The sequence below is a fragment of the Delphinus delphis genome, chromosome 2, assembly GCF_949987515.2.
Source record: "Delphinus delphis chromosome 2, mDelDel1.2, whole genome shotgun sequence".
Lineage (NCBI taxonomy): Eukaryota > Metazoa > Chordata > Mammalia > Artiodactyla > Delphinidae > Delphinus > Delphinus delphis.
Genome location: NC_082684.1, coordinates 128436403 through 128458553, shown reverse-complemented (window position 1 = coordinate 128458553; position 22151 = coordinate 128436403). Strand labels below are relative to the sequence as shown.

Genomic DNA, 22151 nt, shown 5'->3' with positions numbered 1-22151 from the left:
CGGAGCCCAGCCTCCCTGGAGGATCTCCCCACTGTGCCTCGCTCTATGTCTGTAGCCCATGCTCTCCCTCACCAACTCAGTGGGTCGCCAGAAAACAGTCACGTGACAGTGAAGAGCCAGGCTCTAGAGCCAGATGCCTGTGTCAAATCCCAGCTCTGCCACCTTGGGCAAGTCACCTCAAACCTCTGAGCCCCTGGGAAAAGCAATGCTCTATCCGTGCTTCTCTCGACAGCAGGCCTTTCCTCTTCTGCATGAAATCCCTTACCCTCTTCCTTAGTGAAGACACTGCTTCTACCAACTCCTGTCTTTCTCCCATGGCATCCATTTCCCCCCAAACGGATTATTCCCATCCTTACGCAACTATGCTATCCGCCCACCGTAAAGAAGAAACTTCTCGACTTCACTTTTTACACCAACATTTGCTGTCCCACCTCCCGCACTTTTGCCCTTCTTTGCTGCAAAAATCCAAAAAGAATAGTCTATACTCTCCCCCGTGCTGTCTCGAGTGCACTCCACCCAGGTTTCCACTCCTGTTGTCACCAAGGGCACGACGGCCTCTGTGTTGCTGGACCCGGTGGCTGGTTCTCAGAGGCACTGGACACAATTGAGCATTCCTTCCCCCAGCCCACCCGGTGGCTTCCAGGAAGTTCTGCTCCCTTGGTTTTCCTCCAACCTCACTAGTCGCTTCTTCACAGATGCTCTGGCTGGTCCCTCCCCTTCTCCGCAATGTCTGTGGCTTGGCCTTGAGACTCTGTCTACAGGCACTGCCCATGTGCTCTTAGTGGGTCTCATGTCCTCAAATGCCAGCCATGAGATGACCCCCTTATTTGTATCTCCAGCCCGGGCTGTGCTCTCCTGAACTCCAGGCTCGTAGCCACCTGCTTCCTGGGCAGCTCCTCGAGGATGTCCGAGGGACATCTCAAACTCAGCATGTCCCAGACAATCCCTGACCTGCCCCACCTCTCCCAGCCTTCCCACTCCAGAGGGCACAGCTCTGTTCTTCCAGTGGCTCAGGCCCCACACCCTAGAGTCACCCCTGATTCCTCTCCTCCCCTCACACACCATCATCTCTGGTCTGGATTACCACAAGAGCCTCTTAACTGTGTCCTGGCTTTGGCCCCTGCTCCACCCCCCTCTACAGTTTGTCCTTCATGCAAAAATCAGAGTGAGTCTTTAAAAACGAAAGTCAGGTTCTGTCTCTCTTGCTCAGACAGTGAAATGGCTCGCCACCATTTGGCTTCAAAGACCCCATGTGACCCCGTTACCCATGACCTCACCTCCTCCAACTCCTCCCATGGCAACTCCACTCCAGCCACACCCACTGTTCTCTAGGGCCCTCCGCTGTTAAACACCAAGGAATAGTCTCCACTTCCATCAAGAAATTCGTTCCCTCCCCCTTCTAATCCCAGTGTGTCCTCTTGGCTTATCTTCTGTTTTCCCCTCTTAGGAGACACAGGGAACTATTTTCCTTCTCTCAGAAAAACAAGACTTATGCAATAGTGAGATGGAAGCCGACTGGGGTCACGGTGTGCAGGAGATTCTAGGAGCAGTGGGGTTGTGGTGAAGTGGGGAGCCCCGCATGGTCGAGAAGGGGAGCAGAGCCCAGTCAGAGGGGTAGCTGCTCTTCAGCTGATGGCCGGAAGAGGGAACACAGGCCTTTTAAGAAACGGAAATCAGGGTTTTGGTTTTTTTGGGTGTGTGTGATTCCCCTAATTTTAAAATATTAAATGCATGTGCAGGCCAAATAAAACACATCTGTGGGCCAGCTGTGGCCCGCGAGGACTGCCAGCTGTAACCTCTGGCTCAGGCTGACGGGTGGGCAGGAAGGAAACGGAGACCCTCAGGAGTGGGGGTGACAGCCTGGATGCCTGCGTACAGGAGCTACTTGTGGGTGGGAGGTGTCTGGCTGGGGATGAAGTAAGTCACAGGCAAGGTGGGGAGGGGTCCCTGACCTCTGGGAATCAGTAGTGTCCTTTGGTCAAAGAATCTTGGCCTAGCAGTCCGAAGGCATAGCCCTGGTTTTGCTTCTTACTAGCCATGGGCTCTAAATAGAGTCACCTGACCTTCGTGAGCCTCAGTTTCCTTATCTGTAAAATGGGGACACCTGGTCCCTGCCCTACCCAGCTCAGAGTATTGTGGCACAGTGGCACTGTCAGATACCACCCAGTCCTGCCCTGCCCACTTCTCCAAGGGGGGAGGGTGTGTCTGTCACGAAGCCTCCTCCCAGCTTCCCTGGGTGGCGCTGCCAGCCTGGCCCCCTGGTGGCCATTCAATTCAGTCCTTCAGATTGCTGGGGTGTGAGGGAAGCACTGCAGGGTGGGGGAGGGGCCTGAAGGGCTCATCCTGTTCCCTCCCCCTTCCTGGGCATCCGATGACAAAGCCTCCCAGGGATTCAGGTGCACAGCTGCTGCAGCCTGCTCAATATTTCATTGTGGGGAGGGGCAGGAAGGGAGCCATGGCAGAAGCTGGGAGAACAGAGAACCCAGGCCTGGGGGATGTTGATGTCAGCGACCTGAGAAATCTTCCCACCCTCGTTAAAGTTACTTCCTTCCCCATGCCTGAAAGACCACCTCCACCGCACTCCGCCTTCAGGGAGATCCAAGGCTGCCCTGGAATGCTTGGTACCTCCTGCACTTAGAAGGGGCCTTAATTTAAGCGATGGCTGCTGGCCCCACTGGCAGTTAGCACAGAGAGCTCTGTGATGCCAGCAGAGGCAGCCTAGAGGTCTGCCCCTTCCCACGGCTGGTGGCCTCTGCTGTGCTCTGGGATAGCTGTGTCCTGAAGCTGCCACGACGGATGGATGGCAGCTCCACTCCCAGCTTGACTTACTCGTCTGCTTCCATCCACTCGTCTGCTTTCAGGACCCACTCTGCTTCTGGCTGGCTCTTGACCTGAGCCCCAGGCTCACACCTCTGCCCACAAGCCCAACAGCTGCCTTTATCTCAAACTCTATTCCCTCCAGACCAAACACTGCCCCTCACCAGCCACTGGATTGTCTAGGGTCCCCTACGCAGTGTGCCTTTTCCAGCCCCCTAGGGTCCAACAGCAGTTCCTTCTGGAAGCCAAGCCCCAGAACCTGATCCCTGCCCTGGGACCCTATAGCCCTGATTCCCCGCATCCTCCTTCCTCCCCCTGGAACGCTAAGCCCCACCTGCCCTACCAGCCTGGTAGCTCCTGGAGGGCGGGGCATGCAGAACCTGGACCACGGCAGCCCCAGGGAGTGGCTGCCAACGAGGCTGGAGCTGGTACCCGTGTCTACACGTGTGTCCAGGGGCAGAGTGGGCCACTTGACGCTGGATGGAGTCTAAGCGGTGGCTGTAGAGAGTGGTCCTTACCTCTGCCTGAGTGAAATTCTCCAGGGCCTCCCCGGTGCTGCCCTGCTGGGTGTGGAATAGCCGGCCAAGCCGGGGCCCCCGTACCACACGGTAGAACAGGTGGTGGGGGTCGATGCCTGTGCTGGAACTGGCTCTCAAGCTCTGGCTGCTGAGTGGCTGGATGGACCCTGCGAGAGGCAAAAGGGGACGGTCAGCCTCTGACCAGGAGGCAGGGCAAGGCCTGTGACTGCTGGGGAGGCAGCCTGCCCCTGGCATGGCACACCCACCTGGGCAGATGGTCAGCGTCCGGCTGCCCTCCAGTGAGAGGAGCAGCTGCTTCTGGGCCGTCACCCGGAAGAAGTGTCCAGTGGAAGTATGCTCGCCATCAGATAGGATGAAGCGGAAGCCTCCGTCTGGGGCTCCTAGGACAAACGTGGAGTTGGGTCTCGCTGGCCCACGCCGGCGCCCATCCTCGGGGCACCCCCACCTCTCGGCACCCACCTCTGTGTGAGAACAGCACGAGCCCGCCGTCAAGCTGGGCCTGGGTGAAGCTGTGGACCTCGGCGCCCGGCGCTGTCCGCAGCACCACCTGTCCGTTGCTGGGCTCCTCAAGGGTGTAGACCAGGTCCTCGGGGCCTGAGTCGCTGTCTGTGCCCCTAAGGGCCTCCGGAGGGATGGGCACAGTGGCCCCCTCCCACATCTGGGGATACAAGCGTGCGAAGGTTCTGCCCCCACCAAGCTTACCCACTTCTTTCCTCCCTGGCCCTGGGGCCACCATCAGGGCTCCAACCACACTGCCATCTGGGCTCCCCTGCGCAAAGGGCCCTCCACCTCATTCATCTTCCCCTGTTGGCCCAGGGCTCCCACGCCCAGGCTCCCTGCTCTCCATCTGCTCTAGTCCTGCTTGTCCGTCAAGGCCAGCTCATGAACCCCAAGAAGACCCCAGCTCTCACCCCCTCCCCAGAGATCCCCAACCCTGACCCAAAGTGCTGCTCAGTGTGGCTCACTGGCAGGGCAGGGGTTTCCCTTCAGACCCTCCATGGTGAGTCTGGGCAGGGGCTGGCACACGATGGGAATCGTGATTTTTGTCTGCCCAGGATACTTAGAAATGGGCTCCCTTTCCTGGTGAGGGATGGGGCGGGAGGCTTGGTGAGCTGGAGAGGCCAGGGTCTTGCAGCACTGGGATGGGGGCCCAGGTGTTTCCAGTGCAATCACGAGCCCCCAGGCAGGTGGGTGAAGGCTTCCTGGGGGCAGGCAGCCCCACCCCACGCTCAGAGTGAAGGGGATCCCCCCTCAAGCCTCCCACCTGCGAGCAGGGCAGGATCCTGTTCCTGTTCCAAGGGTCCTGTTACAGGTCCTGCTGCGTCAGCAACTTATGAGCGGTACTGGGGAGGGGCTCCCATACCTGGAAAACTGAGCCCTCTCGGATTCCCTCCCCCACCAAGGCTGACCTCAGCCAGAGCTCTGGAAAGAAGGCGGCAAGGCATAGATGCCAGGCTTTAGCACCGGGCTCCTGGCACAAACACGGTGGACAGCACCACCTGGTGGCTGAAGTGCTACACAGCACCATCTGACTGTGGGTCCAGGGCAGCCCTTAGCCTGAAACCTAACCTCTGCTGGCCTCCCCACCACGGGGCTGCTCTCCACAGGCACATCCTACACGACCAAAGATTCCCAGAGCCCCACGTCACAGGCAGCCCAAGTCAGCCTTCTTTTGAAACCTTCCATGGCTGCTGCTGACCCAGAGTCCACACTCTAGAAGTCAGCATTCAAGGCCCTGCCCATTTGCTACCCTGCTGTGCGGCCCTGGTCAAGCCACACCCTTTCTGTTCCACCAGTGACTTCTACTGTGACCCTGGAGAAGTCTCGTCACCTTTCTGGGCCTCAACTTCCACCTCTGCTGGATGGCAGCACCACTACTCTGCAGTAGCGTAAGAGGCAGGGGATCGGCCAGCCAAGCGGTGGCCTTCACTTGCTGGCAGTGGGAGTAGAGAGCAGTTGGAATCCACCCTTAAGGGTCTGAAAGAGCTTTCTTCAGGAGTCCTGGTCCTGAGCCATGGAAAAAGCTTCCTGATGAGGGTGAGTCCAGGGAACAGCAGGACCAAGCATGTCCATTCACAAGGCTGTCTATTGCACTTATAAGTGTCCAGTGATAAAGCCCCACACCTGTGTTCTATTTTCAGTGCAGTTGCTCTTCTCTCTTCCCAATAACCTAGTGAGGCATGTGGCAGGATCCCCATTTTACAGAGGAGGAAACTGAGGCTCACAGACGGGGAGCTATGTGCTGGCCTCTCTCTGTGAGGGGAGGTGGGAGGTGGTCCTAGAATGCTCTCACCTGCAGGCCTGTGTTTGTGGTGAGGTTGGGGGGTTGGTCGTTGACAGGCAGGATGGTGATGGTGAAGGTCACGGGACGGCTCTGGCGGTCCATCTCTGAGGCATTAGCCACTAGGACGAAACTGTCTGCCAGCGTCTCGCTCCCGTCATGCACATAGAGAATCAGCTGCTGTTCCACCTGCAGGCAGGCCCAGGGCTAGAGGTCAGGCCCCAGCAGGCCTGAGACCCATGGTGGGTCTCAGGCCCAGCACGTTTCATGCCCTGCCTTTGGGTGCAGGAGGAGATTGACTCCTCCAGAGCTTCAGTTTCTGCAGGTGGCAATGGGGACAATCATTTCTCCCAGAGCAAAGGAATGAAGGAGTGGAGGAAATGGGGACATTCATCTCTCTCTGCCAGTGAGGGAGGGTGAGATGAGGTGCTCTGTAAACGCGGGCTCCTGCCTCCTATCTGTGCATACCCCCAGACCCTGCCCCCAGAGCTGGGCTGCACCCTGGGCCTCCCTGACCATACCTCTCTCCAGGAGAAGGTGCTGAGGGTCCTGTCTTGAGGTCCTTCCTCTCTCTTCAGGACCCCATGCCGGGGTGGCTCCAGCACCTGCAGGTCAAGGCCCGGCAGCGTGGGGAAGTAGGGCCCCGTGATGCGGAGCAGTGGAGGGGCCAGCGTGCGGGTGCCGCCCTCGGGGACGCTGAAGTTCAGCGCCTCCAGTGGGATGGCAGCGGGCAGCACCTCCAGCTCCACGTGGATGCCCTCGAGGGGCGCACCCAGGCCTGAGGACACATCCAGGGAGAAGACATCACTCCAGGCCTCAGGGCGGGAGTGCAGGTACAGGACCCTGCCCGCGTCCACCGCCTCCTGAGAGAAGCTGTGCACAGGGTCCAGGCTGGGCAGCTCGGCCGCCGTGGCGCCGTGGGACAACATCACCAGGTGGCCAGAGCTCGGTGGGGTCTTCACTGAGAACACAATGTCTGCCGGTGGCACTGCCTCCTGGGCTGCCTGGTTAGGAGAGGGGTCACAGAAGGAGGCTGTTGAAGCCTCTGAGGTACACACTCCCTCGGCGATGCACACAATCACACATCCTCAGGTTCAGTGACACGGACACAGTCTCACCACACACAAATGTTTGGACAGAGACACATATATGTCGCACACATGTGCACGCACACACACACACACACACACACACACACACACACTGACTCCCCCTGCCATGCTACTGCCACAAGAGGGCGCCCCATCCTTCTCAGCGACACAGACTCCTACAGTACAGGCCCCAGGCAGCTTGCAGACCCCAGTCCAGTCTAGGGCCTGGAGGGAAGGTGTTTCCTCATCTGATGGTCCAGCCATAAAAGGCTATACACCACCCCCAAACTCACATTCTTGTTCTGTCCCTCTGCCTGGAATACTGTCCCCCCATTCTCCGCTGTTAAATCCCAGACTCTTCAAAGCCTGGCTCAAATGCTGCCTTCTCCCGGCAGAAGACTTCCCGACAACAGACATGTTTAGTCACAGTCTGCCCTAAAGTCCAGACAGCCAGAACCACAAGAGGTTCAGAAGTTGGCAGTGTAAGAGAATAAGGCCCAGAGAGGGCAAGCAACTGGTGTGAGGTTGCACAGCAAGGCAATGGGTCTGCTGGATGCCCTGTGGTTGTTCTGTGAGGTTCCTGGGTGGTCAGCAGCCCTGTCCAGACCCTGAGGCCTGGTCTGAGGTCTGGGGAAAGAACTGAGGACATGGGGAACTTCCCTGGTGGTCCAGTGGTTAAGAATCCACCTTCCAATGCAGAGGACGTGGGTTTGATCCCTGGTCGGGGGAATTAAGATCCCACATGCCTCGGGGAAACTAAGCCTGCAAGCCACAACAAAGGCCCTGCGTGCCTCAACTAAGACCCAATGCAGCCAAAAATAAAAATAAATAAATAAATATTAAAAAAAAAAAAAAGAACTGAGGACATGGGAGCTGGGCGGTGGGGGCAACCAAGCCTGTCTTCAAGGCCTATAGTCCTCAAAGTTTGTACCTGTTAAAATCCTCCAGAGAGCCTACTCTTGTTCGAATACAGATTCTCAGGCTCCACATCAGAGTCTGTGGTCTGGGTGGGGCCCAGGAATTTGAATGGTTGGCCACAGCATGTACATGTGTGCACATGACATGTGGAGGAACACGTAACCCATAGGCAGCCGTATGTACAATAAACTCCCCAGAAACCCTCAGGCACCCAACATGCACATGTACAGTTACATACCTAAGGCACATACACACACTGGCCCAGAAGCCACCACAGGCACATCCCAAACCATCCAAGCACGCGTGGCATGAAGGCTGGAGGGAAGGATCCCCTTTACCTGGCCCATACCCCTGCTCATGCCCTCAGCCCTTTACCTCCAGCTGGTCTCTTCTGATCTCAGCCGCCTCCCCCTGGAAGACATAGATCTTCTTGTTCTGGACCAGGTGCAGTGGGGCCAGCGGCCCCTCTAGGGCAATGGTCACTTGTAGGGCGGCATCTGTGTGCACAGGCCCTGCCTCCACAGAGAAGCCCAGGGTATCACGGGGGCTGAGGCTGCCGTTGTGGCTGTAGAGAATGGCCCCATCCAGCAGGTCCTGCTGGGAGAAGGTTGTGACTGGCTGGCCAGCCCGGAGCAGCAGCCCCCAGCGTGGGCCAGCTGTGACATGGTAGTGGACCTCATCCCCACCGCGGATATCTAGGTTGGTGTCCAGGTGGAGCACAGCTGTGTCGATGGTGCCCTGGCCTCCTTGAGGGACCACGAGGCTGGAGCCGTTGGCCACACGGAGGTAGGGCTCTGAGGCCTGAACTTCGAGCAGCGCTGTGGCCTGGTGCTGCCCATCGGACACCTGCAGCTGGATCCAGCCGCGGTCGGCTCCCGAGTGCACGAACAGGACCCGCCTCTTCCTGAGGTCCTCCTGGGTGAAGCGGTAGATGGGCCGAGTGGGCTCATCTACAGCCACGATGCTGCCGAAGAGGAGGTCCTTGCGGGTCAGCACCAGCTGAGCATCAGCAAAGCCGGAGTCAGCATCGCTGAAGGCCATGTCATCGGTGGTCAGCAGCCGCTGCCCACCGCGGGCCACGTGGAAGACGCGGCTGACGGTCTGCACAGGGGCGTGGTCATTCACGGGCTGGATGGCCACCCGGAAGACACCCCGTACCTCCTCCCAGGCCACGTCACCACTGCCCTCACCCTGGCGGGTAGCCACAAAGGGGATGTCATCTTCCGTGGTCTCAGAGTCGTCGTGCTGGTAGACCAGCCGGCCGTGCAGCAGGTCCTCATTGGTGAAGGATGTCACCACGGTGACACTGTCCTGTGCCCCCTGCCACACCAACCTGCCGTGGCGGGGCCGCTCCATGACCTCATAGAGGTAGCTGGCACTGTTGAGACTCTTGACAAAGAGGTGATCGGCAGAGAGGACGCCCTCGCCACCCTCAGGCACGGAGAGGAGGACGTTGGTGAGGACAGGGGCGTCCGGATCACCACCGATGTGGATGGGGAAGGTGTAGAGTGGGGAGAAGTGTGGCGGGGCTGTGACCCGGAAACGGAAGGAGTCCTCGACTGCCTCTGAGGCACGTGCTGTGGCCCCATAAGTCAACCGGCCAGCCTGCAGGTCATCCTGGGTGAAGCTCTGACCGTCCGACAGCCGCAGGCCCTGTAGCTGAAGATTACCCTTCCTGGGGGCCTGAACCACCTCATAGTGGAAGGCGGTGGGGTTCGGGCCTGCCTCCTCCAGGGTGGCTTCCAGGTGGGCTGTGGTGATGGCCTCCTGCTGGGCGTTCTGGGGGTGCAGAGGCTCCAGCCGCAGCAGCCACACCGTGGCTCTCTGGACTGTCACTGGGAAGGACAGATTGCTCAGGGTCTCCTGGCCCACCTGCACCTCCAGGGCCACGTTCTCCACGGTGTCCTCGGCACGGTGCTGCGGGTCGGTGCTCAGGTACCTCACGCGACCCTGCTCCACGTCCCGCTGGTGGAAGGCCTGTGTGGCCCGCCACTCGGTGCCCTCCGCCCCGCCCGCCCCCTGCTTCTGCAGCTCCCCAAACTGCAGGGCCCCGGTGAGTCGGAACAGCACGCTCACATCCTGCCCCACAGCATTTGTCTCAACCGACAGGTTGGAGGGCAAGACAGGTGCAGTGGAACCCTGGGCCAGGCGCAGCCCCGTGTTGTGGCGGACCTGAATGGCCGGCCGGACGGCCACCACCTTCAGCGTGACCGGGGGGCTGGCTTGCAGCCCGTCGCTGACCCGGAACGTCAGGTCCGGGGCGGGCCCGCCGCGGTGGATGTACACTAGGCTGCCCGCCTCCAGCTCCCGGCAGGAGAACTCGGTCGCTGGCTCCCCAGGCTGGTCTTGGCGCTCCACAGGGAGGCCGGCGGGGACACCGAGGAGCTGGAAGGTGAGGCCCTCGCAGGCGGAGTCTGGGTCATCGGCCTGGAAGACCTCCGGCCCCAGCAGCTTCTGAGTGTGTTCCAGGATCACCATGTGGCTGCCATGCGGGAAGATGATGCGGGGCGGGTCGTTGACGGGGTTTATCTGAATGGGCAGGATGTACGTTTGGCCCCTCCGAAGGCAGGAGGGCACGGGCCCCCGAGCTGTCACCGACACCTCAAGCACAAGCTGGTCGGAGGTGTCTTCGGAGCCATCGTGGACGAAGCGGGCCTTGCGGTTCACCACGTCCAGGAGGGTGAACATTTTCCGTGCCTGGGCACCCGGGATGTCCAGCTCCAGCTCGCCGTGGCGGGCCCCACGGCTCACGCTGAACAGCACCTGGGATTTGCGCAGCTCGGCCTCGCTCAGATCCAGCGTGGGCTGCACGTGCCGCCACTCCAGCCAGGCTGTGCCGCCCTCGGCCACCACCAGCGGGCGGACGGTCAGCAGCTGGGTGAAATTGGCAAAGATCGGAGGCAGCCCTGGTTCAGGGATGCAGGGCTCAGGCAGCTCCATGGCCGGCCAAGCCTCAGGTGCCAGGGTGGAGAAAGCTTCGTATGGGCCGTAGGCATCCTCCTCCTCCTCCTCCAGCCTGCAGCCAGCCTCCATGCTGCGAGTCAGCAAGGCTTCCCGGAGCCCCCGTCTCTGACCATTGACGCTGAGATCCTCCAGGCAGCCCAGCAGGGAGACGTTGACAGCCAGGCCCAGGCGGTGTTCCTGGAGATGGCGAGAGCCCTCTGCATCCAGCCCTCCAAGGAGGAGACTGCCTCGTGGCTCTAGGTAGCTAAGGACCCCACGGTTGGAAGTACGTGTGGGGTACTGGTCCACGGAGATTTCCAGCCTGTGAGCATCCACGTGGACGCTGACCTCGTGGGGCTGCCCATCGGCCACAGGCACACTGTTGTGGAGCAATACGGTGCCCTGGCCCTTCTCCACCACAGCCCGCAGGTGGCCCTCAAATATGTCCACGTAGATGAAGTCCCCATGCCGGCCCCCTGCCTGGAAGGCCAGGGGCGCCTGCCGGCTCCGTGTGGTGAGTGTAAACTCCAGGGTGCCTTCATCCCGAGTGCCCCAGGCAGGGAAGGCAGCCAGTGAGCGGGGCCCAGAGAAGCCCATGGCCACGTCATCACCGGCAGAGAACTCCTCAGCACAGCCCTCAGGCACGTCTGGGGTCAGTGGCCGAAGGAGGCTGCGGCCATTGAGGGTGGCTGTGTGGAGGCAACCCCGCAGGGGTCGGCTGGCTCTGCTCAGGTAGGGCAGGCCAAGGCTCCCGGTGCCCCCCAGGAAGAGCCCATAGGGGACCTCCAGGGGGGCCTGCTGGACTTGGGCGGAGGCATTCAGGAGCCCATCGACTGACAACAAGGCCCAGCTGTCTGACACGGTCAGCCCCACAGTGTGGGGAATGGAGTCACTCAGCAGTGTCTCTGCCAGGGTCTGCATCCTCACCTCCTCCTGGCCCAGGATAAATCTGACCTGAGGAGAGACGGGGGAATGGGGGATGGGGGAGGCACACTGAATCCATCACTTCTGCAGTAAAAGCATAACTGGTCCCCCACACTTGGGGTCCCCAGAGCAGAGGGCCTAGGACAAAGGCTTCTCACGCCACTCCTCTCCCTTTCCTGCCATCTCTTTACGCATCCCCCAAACACTCACCAAAGTGATCTCTGTGCCAGGCCTGGATGGGCTCAGGGGACCCCGATGTGAATCCGATGTGGTCCCTGCCCACACAGACCTGTCATACAGCAAGATGCTTTCCTAGGGATTCAGCCTAGATTCCTTTATGTCTCCCCTCTTTCCTTGGGTGAGCGGTGCTAGAAAGATCACCTTGGAATACGGAAGATTCTTCCCCTGGCACAACGGGCACCTGGGAATCCCCTGATGAGTCCCCCTAAGTAGACCAAAACACCGTGGGGTCATTGAGGCAGCCAGGCTCACTGTTCAGAAATGGGGAGCCCAATCAGATGCTCTGTGTTTTGACCTGTCCAAGGGGAGGTCCTTGGGGAGAGAAGAGAGACATGGTTCTGTCCCCAGGACACTGACACCAGAGCTGGCTCTGGTGTGGTGTTCCCACAACCAGATGGTAAAATGGGTGGTACGGAAGCTGAAAGAGCAGAGCACTAAGAACGTATGGCCTTGAGAGTCCACGTATGGAGCACCTTTCTAGGGGTGTGGCATCAATATACCTGGCAGGGAGGAAGAGCATCAGTGCTAGGTTGTACCAGGCCATGTTCAACAGTGACACCTTGTGGCAGTGAGAAGCAATGGCAGCATCAGATGGACTGAAAGCAGCTGAGGGATTCAGAGGACCAGAGGCCTCTCTCCCCTGGGGTGTGGAAGCAGATGGCTCCCCCAAATTTGGACTAAGACCTCATGTTCTCAAACTCTTCATGGTTAGGGGGAAGCCTCAAGAGAGAGCCAGAAGACTCTTTGCCAATAAAGCTTGTGGTGACTTGAAGGATGAAACGGAAAACTGAGGAAGCTGTGGCAGTATTGGTCGTTCCATCGACAGACCGTGGTGAATCAGGGTGATTGGTGCTACGCCAGAGGAGCGCACGGGGGTGCTGGGACCCAGGAGAGGGGACCCAGTCCAGGTGAGGAAGGGATGCCCATGCTGAGACTTCAAGGAGAGGCTGGAGTTAGGCAGGTGCAGGGAACGAGCGAGGCTTGCACGAGGCAGAGGGAGTGTAGTGAGCAAAAGCGAGAGACCACAAGGCAGCAGGGAGCTGAAAGCAGCCAGGGTGGTCAGGACACAAAGGACCGGCCAGGGGTCGTGGTGAGAAGTGTGGCTAGAGGGCAGGAGGGCAGAGCTGGTTCACGAGGAAGTCACACCTTCTGGGATGTTTCTGTCCATCTCACAGTGGGGAACTTGAGACCTCAAGGCAAAAGTGACTTCCACAAGGTCACACAGCCGGTTGGGGGCCACTCAAAGCTAGAGAAGGAATCCAGCAGGGAGATGTCACTGACCTGCAGGCGTCCAGAGTGGAGCTGCAGGAGGAGGTAGTCAGCCGGGCCTGCCGCCAGGAGAAGCAGGGCTTCGGGCTGGGACGTAGAAAACTCCAGCTGTAGGTCTATGTCAGTCAGAGACATGGCCACAGGAACCTCCAGGTGGTTCTCTCCGAAGAAGGAGGCTGTGTGACAGAGAGAGCTGTGGTGAAGCTTAGCCCCTTGCCTGGAGGAGAGGTGCTGCAGGGTGGACGGGTGGGCTGCAGGGAGGGCATTGCATGCTGGTACACCCTCACAGTTCTTCTATGTGGCGCTCTCCCGTGACCTCAGCTGGTCCCAGCACCTGCTTGGTCCTGGCACCAGAAGGCACGGCCTCACCTTGTGTCCAGCCCAGACCCTGGCTCTGAAGGAGGCCAGACCCAGCATTTCAAGCATCTCAGGTCTCTTCCTCGGAGGTTTCTGGGGCCAGAGGCCTCTGGCAGCTCTGGCTCTCTTCCCCTGGGCCCCAGAGGAATCTCCATCCTGGGTCTGGCTCAAAGGGAAATGGTCACTGGCCTGATCACCTGGCTCGATGGTCAAAACCCCCAGGAATGAAGCTCTAGGAGAACCACCTCTACCCAAATTGATCTCTGCTCAAATTCCTTCTAAGCGCCCGTATGGTTTAGCCCCTGGGTTGGCTGGGACCACAGCTGGGCTCTGGTGGTGGTAAGTCAGGCAACCCACCCATCCCTGCATCTCTCTTGGGCCATGCTCCCAGCCGTCTTTGGGGGTCAGGGGGGGCAGCTTGTTGGCCTGAGTCCATCAAAGAGCAAAGGCTCTGAGGCTAGACGGAGACCACGTGAAGTGCCGGACCCAAAATGGGCCAAACTTCCTCCATCACCCTGTATCGCTTCCTGCTGCTTAGCTATTAAAGGTCCCCGGTGAGCGGTCAGATCCGGCCCCTTTATTTCCACCATGGCCAGGAAGCCAGGGATGACAAGAGCTGAGTTCTTCAAGCCTCGGTCTGAGGCTGAAGACAAGGCCTGGGAGGGGATGATGGCCTGATGGGCAGGCCAGAGGGCCTCCCAAGACAGGAGGTCATATTTGGGGTTTCCCAGGGTCAGGGGTCCCTGGGTAGGGACACCTCCTCTTTTTAAGTTGTCACCCCCTCCAGGCAGTTTCCCCAAATTAGCCTCCCTTGGCCTCTAACCTGATGCCACAATTTCTGGTCCATTCCTTTTGTGGAGTTTAGTGCCAAATATAATGTTGACTCTCCCCACTTGACACCCAGGGCTGGGGAGACGGGAATGGGTTACAGAGATGATTCACCCCCCCTTGGGCTTCTCTTAAATCCGGTGAGAGTGAGTAAAGGCTGATGGCCTTGATAGGAATGATCTGGCACCAGCCATACACATGCTGGTCCCCGGGCAGCCTGAGCCAGCTGACATGCACCTGAAGAAGTAGCATCAACCACTGGAGGAGTCCCAGACGTGTATGTCCTAAGGGCAGCCAACACAGCCTGGAGGGATGGAGGGATGCCCAAGAAGGATGACGCTCTTCCCCCCGGGGTTGAGCTGAAAGCCCTTCTCCTTATCCCCTTTGGCCAGCACTTGCTGGCAACACCACAGCCTTGTCTGCGAAGCTAAAGGAATCAAAGGAGAACTGCAAAACCATCCAGGCGGACACAGCCCAGCAGGCCCAGGACACCTCGGTGCCCGTGAGGGACAGACCAGGGAACTGGCAGCTGGCAGGCACCTACGGGGGTGCCTTATCTGCAAGATCATCGATTCTTAAGGACAAAACGCAGCACGCTAAGCTGAGGGCAGCCGCAGCCGAAGAGTGGGGGCAGGTGGCCCCAGAGGGTGGGGCCACCACGGTGGCACATAGGAACTCAGGACGGCTGGCAAGAGCTGATTGTTACATTTTCAGGAATTTTGCAAGCCAGGTGACGTTGCCCAGTGAGAATATTTATACCACGGGAAGAGGCAAACACTGCAAATCAGGGCTACCTGTCTCCAGGAGAGTCTGTTGCTAAACATTTACCTGCCTGCCACGCAGGAGTTGGGGGCCCACTGCTTCCCCTGTGTGGGAGTGAGCACAAGCCCTCACCCATACTCCCTTTCGCTAAAGGTGGATGTCAACCTGTCAGGGCACAGTCAAGCAGAGGAGCAGGCAGGAACTTAAGTAGCTGGCTGTCTCTAACTCCTGAACCACCTGCCTCCAGCACCCTCCCAGCAGGGGAGAGTAGCAGCTTGTTAGGCCTGGTTCTCCAGGCCAGAGTGGGAGGGTGACAGGAAGCAGAGGTTCTTTCCAGAGAGCTGGGGGCTGAATGGGCCCATTGAGGGGCTGAGCCCTGCTGTTTCCTGCAGGGCCAGGCGGGAAAGGGCTCACACAAGCTGCCTTGTGCTGCTGGGAGCGCACAGGCCGGGCAGCCCCCTCGCCCCAACGGAGGCCTCTGAGGCCTTGCTGGCCAGGATTTTGGAAACTCTGACAGTGCCACTCCCCCCACCTCCTGGTCTCCTTCTGCTGCCTCTCTTACTGTCTCTGATGGGCTGCAGTTGTAAGAACCCAGAGTCCCTTTTCTGGGCTGGGGGCAGGGGGACAGTTGGAGAGGGACTTCGAATGGAGAGGGGATGCAGGATAAAGAAGTCATGAGCTTGGAGTCAATCCTGGAGGGCTTCCTGGGGGAGGTGAGGGTTGTGTAGAGGAGCAGAGAGGGAGGGAAATGGGCAGTCTAAGAGGGAAGCAAGGACAAGAGACTGGCAGGGATATACAGGTTCTGGAAATGTTGAAGACCGAGGAGTAGAGAGAAAAGAAGCATGGGCCACACCAGGCTCAGCAGCCTGAGAGGGCTGCCAGGGCAGTGGGGGGAGGAGAGGAGGCATCATTACTGCCTGGAGAACTGTCCTTGACTCTCCTGGGCCAAGAAGACCCATGATTCATCAAAACACCAGTTCAGGCCTGCAGCAGCTATGCGTGCTGCCCTCTGGGCCAGAAGAAGGGGCCCAACTCAGGCCTCAGTGTCACCATTCCATAAAATGGGCACTCCTTCCCACTCTTTCCTTCTCCTGTCTGTGGGGATTAGTCCTGGAGGTCCCTTTCTGGTCTGGGTCTGCTCTCAAACGTGACTGTGCGGAGGGTTAATGGTGTGGACTGCTTGGGTGGCTCCAGGCCTTTGGCATGGGGGGGGCAGGATGCCCCAAAGGGTCTGGGGGACAAGTAGGAGGGTCAGGACGAGTGCCACAGGTATGGGTTTCTCTGCCTGGAAGAGGATACACAGTTGAATGTCCAGGGGGGTGTAGATGTGTACTTGCATGTGTGTGCAAGTGTGTGGGTGGCTGCTGGGAGTGTATTTTGGGTTTGCATAAGGCTGTGTGCTTGTGCATGTGTATGCGTGTGGGCTGGGAGCTGCCAGGACAGAGCAGTGATTGTGCCCAGGCCTGTCCTGCCCCTCGGTGCCCGCCCGCCATGACTTTGGCTGTGCCTGGCTCCATGAAAGGGGCAGTGTGTTCCTGGAGGGTTGCAGCCCCTCCCACCCGGCACCCATCCACCCGAGAGGTTTGCTGAAGGTGGAGAATCCCACAGCTTCCCACCCTTCCTGCCCACGAACAGGGCGCTGCTGTCTGGGCCCAGGGTGGGCGCTCCATCCCTCTTCCTGAGAGGAGGGCTGGGGGCACAGAAAGAGTCTGTATCCGTCCCCACTGTGGCCCTTTCTCACACAGGGGGATGAAGCCTAGGCCAAGGTCCTCCAACAAGCCACCCTCTGGCACAGCATGGGTTATGCTGGCATCTCCTGGCTCCCTGGGCCACTCCTAGGATGATTATGAATGGGGACCTGGCCCCTGTCCCTGGGGGACCCCAAACATGAGGCTTACTTCCATCATGGCGCTCAACCCTCTGCCTATCAGCGGGGTTTTGGCCTCTCAGTCTCTCTCAGGCTCCCCACTGCCTCCCAGGCTGGCCAGGGGCAGGGTCTCAAGCATGAGTGCCTTTCCAGTCTTGGGGCTGCTGCAGACCCTGCTCCTTCTGGGTCCTCAGAACCCCTGGGGCTGGCCAGTCTGTCTCTCTCCCCATCTCTGTCCCACATCTCCCTTGTCTCTGCCTCTGCTTTTCCTCTTCTCTCCCTCTCTTGGTCTTTGGCCCCCCTCTTCCCTCTGTCCCATCCCGGCTGTAACTGGGAGTACTGCCCTTGCCCCAGAACAGTCCAGAGAGCCAGATGTGCCTCCCCAGCCCCGGGACCCTCGCTCCTTGGTGATGGGTTCCACAACATCAGATTCTCTGTGGCCCTTGTCTGCAGTAGGGTACTTGGCTTCCACTTACCAGACAGACAAACTGAGGCTCCAGGGGAGAAGCAATCTGACAGAGAGAAGCAGAAAGCCTGCAGCTCCTGGCCTTGCCACCTGTTGGCACCCCACCCCAGGCAGTCAATCTCTGTGCGCTCCCTCCCACCACATTCCTGGTTGCCTGGGAGCAGCCAGGCGGCCCCAGAGCCGGCATGCGTCACGGGCAGCGGCAGCATTCCTGGGTGTCTGCTGCTGCCTGACTTTATAAGGGAGAAAGTTTGGGAGCCCAGAGCTGCCGGCAGGATGGCCGGTGGAAAGTGCCCGGCCCCACAGTCAAGGGTGGGTGGTGGGAGACCTGGACGTGAGGATGTGGGGAAGGTACATCCAGTGGTACCAAGGCGGAGCAGGAGGTGAGAGACGGATGGGGAGAGACTTGGGAACCATTATTCATTCATTCATTCATTCATTCACGCACAAATATAATAATGTAGCGACGGGGATGGAAGAGGAGAACTAACCTGGGAGATACAGAAAGCCTGAGAAAGGCAGTAAAAGTGAGAATGAGACATAAAGACCCCCTCCTCCACAAAGACTGAACTCAGGGATCCAGACGGAGGCCTGAGGAAGGAGATGGGGGAGGAAAAACCAAGAGAGACAGAAAAGGCAGGATGTTGGCAGTGAGCCTGCTGCTGTGCACAGGATCCAGGAGAGTGAGGAGGGGGCACCCCACCAGCCAGCTGCGGAGGGAGGGGCGAAGCTGGGCTCTTCCACCGTAGCCTCTTGGGGTTTGGCACCAGGGGTGACAGATGCTGGTTCCAGATCCCGGCCCTGGGTAGGCAGTGGTGAGGCTGGGAGAGTCCCCCTGAGGGAGTCTGACGGGGAGCTGCGCGGTGGGATGTTCCGGGAGGGCCAAGGCAGGGATGAAGGGCTCTCTGTCTCCCCTCGTGTGTGTGTGTTTGTGTGTGTGTGTGTGTGTGTGTGTGTGTGTGTGTGGACTGGCCCACCTGCGGGCTGAATGCCGGCCCTGTGTGAGAGCAGGGATGGGCCCGGGGCTCTGCTCCCATCACCCAGGCCCTCTGGACCTCAGGCCTGATCCCCTCCTCTCACGCCTCCAAGGGACTTGCTTTTTCTTTACCAGCACTCTGCCGCCAAGCCAGGGGACCCCTGAGGAGGATGGGGTGCAAAGTTCCCTCTGATTTAGAACCAGAGCTTCAGCTCCCAGGACTGCCTGGGGGAGGTGAGGCTGACTGCTCCTGCCCATTTCAGGGCTGGGAAAGCAAATACTCTGAGATGAGGACTCAGCCCCACAGAGCACTGCAGACTCCTGAACGGACACAGTGGGCTGCGTGTGGGCCTGAGTGTGAATGAGTGCAGGGCAGCGCCATGCGTCACAGCGGGTCGAGGTGAGCGTGGGCAGGTGAGGATCTGGTGCGGTGGGCCCAGTCTGGCTCTGGGTACTGGACCATGACTCCCTGGCCACGCCTGCCTCCCTGGGCTCTGGGGCAAGGGAGAAGCGGTCACGGCATCTATTCAGGTGTCTGCCCCTCCCTCAGCATGTTCCATAGTCCCCTCCAAGGCTCAGCCCTCCCAAACCGAGCTATGACCTTCCACCAAGCCTGTTACCACTGAAGGTAACGGGCGAAAGTGACGGGGATGACTTCAGGTCAGACCAAAGGGGCAACATAACCTGCCCTTGGTGGTGACACAGGGGTCATAGAGCCAAGGCTAGGTGGCTCACTACCTGCCAGGGCTGGTTGCCTGCGAGAGGCTCACACACCTGCAGACCCACTGTGCTCACCGCGCTGGCTCTCCTACCCACTGATTCCAGACCGGGGAATAACCCAGAGGCCTACCGACCGCCTGCTCCTCTCCTGCCCTGTGAGCCACAGCCATAGGAACAACGGTAGGTTAGTTCAAAATCACATGGGACTTAAAGAAGCAGCCTTCCTCTTGGGAGACAAAAGCTGTCTCAGCAGAGAGCAGGAACGCCAGGCCCTGTCTGACCACCTCCCCGTCTCAACACTACGAAGATCTCGCTGGGGTCAAGGTGGCCCCATCCCTCCTCGCTCCAAGAACTCTTGAGCCCTGAGACTCACTCTCGGGGTACTTGACGTCTTTGGTTGCCTTTCTGGTTCCTTGCAAGGCCAAGGAGGCCAGGGCAGGACAACAGTTTCCTTAGCTATTGGCTGAGCCCTGACTCTGGTCACTGATCTCAGCTACTGGTCCTCTAACCAGGCATCCGGAGGCCACCCATGCTGAGTGGCATACACTGGGGAACACTTCCAATTCAGGGATCCCCTCTGGAAGGTGAGTACCCCTGGAGAGGAAGCAGGGAAAGGGTTGGGGTGGGAGGTGCTGAGCTTGGTCCACAGACGTCAACAGGGGCAGGGTTGGTGTCCTGGGATCCCAGCCACATGTTCCAACCCCGGGGCCACGTGGGGCACAGAGGAAGTGGGAGGGAAAATGAGAGGTTTTGCTGGAAGAAGCAGTCCAGAGTCCACCCAGGCTGGAGGGCAGGGGCGTGGAGGAAGCGGGGCCCTCAATGGAGTCTTTGTGGAGGCCCTGCTGCTCCCCAGGGTGGGGCTGCTGTGGCATGGAGCAATTCCGAGCGGCCTTTCCTTGCCTTATAATTTTCCTTCTTATAGGGCAGCTGAGTGGATGTCTATGCCCTTTTCCACATCCCGTTCCTTCTGGCTTTCTTGGCCCCAGAAGCAAGGTGGGATCCTCATCTCAGTGGGCCCAGGCTGAGGTAGGGGTCCCGGCAGGGAAGAAACAGAGCGAAGGACCCTCGCCTGGCATGGGTCTGCAGTCCCCCACTGCAACAGGGTCCTTGTGAAGCTGCTCCCATTTTACGGGTGAGGAAACTGAGGGGCCAGGACAGCAGTTATCTGTTTGCTGAGCAGCTGCAAGGCTGGGACTCGAGCCCCTGTGGGTGTGGCTCCAGAGCTGAGTGCTGTGGGTTCAGGGAGGGGGGTGTGCACACAGAAGGCGGGAGGGGGGTGTGCACACAGAAGGCGGGAGGGGGGTGTGCACACAGAAGGCGGGAGGGGGGTGTGCACACAGAAGGCGGGAGGGGGGTGTGCACACAGAAGGCGGGAGGGTGGGGGTGGGTTTTGTTGCTGCCTGTGAATCGGAAGTGGAGCATCTGTGGCTGGCCCCAGTGGGAGGAGGGTGTGAGAGCTGGCCTCCTGCCTGGGAAGACACGCTTTTTCCCCTTCCTTTCCGGTCCTCGGACAGGGTCGGGGTTGGAGGTGGGGGGGAGTGAGGAAGGGAGGGGAAAGCATCTGCTTTCGATGGGTGGTTTGGCAGCTGGCCTTTCCCAGTGTGGCTGGATGGGGTCTGGTCTGGGGCCACCGGATCAGGGAGGGACCTTCTTCAAGGCTGGCTGCAGATGGCGCATTCCAGAAACCTCTGATAGTGCTACCCATGCCCATGGGGGTCTTGGAGGTGAGAGATGAGGGTGGAGAGGCAGGGGGTGTGGGCTCTGCCCAGGGTGAGAAGCCTGCTCTCTGATGGGCCAGCCCCTCTCTTGGGCAGAAGCCAGAGGTGGGACGCCTGTTGCTCATCTCCAAGTCTCCCCATCGCTCTGGGATGAGAAACCGCTAAGGGCAGGGCTGCTGGGGAGGTGTCTCAGGGCTTCCCCCAGCCTGGCAGGCTAGCCTTGGAGACAGTGAGTGTGTGAGCTGGGATGGGGGACAGTGGAAGCAATGACTGTGGGTTTGGACAGAAGCCTGGACGAATTTGGCACAGATCGTGCTCAACGGGCTGTGTGCCTTGGCGAAGCCACAGCCATCTGTGCCTCAGTTCCCCCATCTGAAATATAGAAAAGAGGGGTGGGATGACCCCACAGACAGAAGTCCCACATCCAGGAGACTGGGGGTAGCAGAGGCTTGGGTCAGGGATCAGCCCCTCAACACACACACACACACACACACACACACACACACACACACACACACACACACACACACACACACACACACACACACACACACACACACACACCTGGCCCCTGGCCAGCCCAGCCCAGCAGGAAGGGGCTGGTGGGGAGGTGTGATCACTACAGTGGGTACAGCACAGCCACCTCTGGCCTGAGAGGCCACAGGCCTGGCTAGACTGGAGGCTCTTGAGGACAGGACCCAGGGCCTGTATCTCCGGGCCAGCGCAGCTGCCATCCAGGAGGCCCATACACAGGTACCAACAGATGAAACATGAGCACCTAAGGGAAAGCAAGGATCAAATGGTGGTGACATTTGCCCCATAGGAGGGATTTCCTAACAGCATTGCTGTCTCACAGCAGCCAAGCAGAGGAGCAAGTTCCTGGCACTGGTGCTGTGCCTGGCCTAGGAGGATGGACCAGGACACCACAGTGTCCTTGCTGTTGGCCTCTGTGCTAACCAGCTTCTGCCAGAGATCCCCAGACCCCCCGGCCCCTGCTCCACTGCTAGGCAGGCCTGACTCCTCTTGGAATAGTTCCTTGCCTAGTACCCCCATCTGACAACTCCGCAGACCCCTTCAGTCCGTCAGCACTCACTGAGCTGTGCCCCACCTCTGCCACCCTCTCTCCAGCCGACCTCTTCTCCCCTAACCTCAGGCACTGCCTCTTTGCTGTCGTACCCGTATCTCTGTCTCAAGCACCAAGTCTCCAGGGCTCTGGGCCTGCTGGTCAATGCCCCCTAGACGTCTACACCAGGAACATCTATAGGAACCCCCAAACCCAAGCCCACCCGCTCAAGCCAGACTCAGTATCATCTCTCCTCCAACCTGCTCACCACCCAGTGAAGGCCCCACACGCACCCACCGCTGGGCAGAAACCTGAGAGTTGCTCTGACCCTCTCCCTCTTCCTGACCATGAATGAACGTTCCCTCCATTCAG

At 59.4% G+C, this 22151-nt stretch overlaps 1 protein-coding gene across 1 annotated transcript in view; it reads right to left on the bottom strand.

Moving 5' to 3' along the window:
* CSPG4 (chondroitin sulfate proteoglycan 4) overlaps positions 1-22151 on the bottom strand; it is a 35411-nt gene that overhangs the window by 3292 nt on the left and 9968 nt on the right. Inside the window, exons 2-8 of the mRNA XM_060005569.1 lie at positions 13035-13198; positions 8022-11543; positions 6159-6641; positions 5650-5826; positions 3816-4014; positions 3602-3736; positions 3336-3502 (exon numbers count right to left, since the gene is read on the bottom strand). Coding sequence (XP_059861552.1) covers positions 3336-3502; positions 3602-3736; positions 3816-4014; positions 5650-5826; positions 6159-6641; positions 8022-11543; positions 13035-13198 — 4847 coding nt within the window. The remainder of the gene's footprint in view (positions 1-3335; positions 3503-3601; positions 3737-3815; positions 4015-5649; positions 5827-6158; positions 6642-8021; positions 11544-13034; positions 13199-22151) is intronic.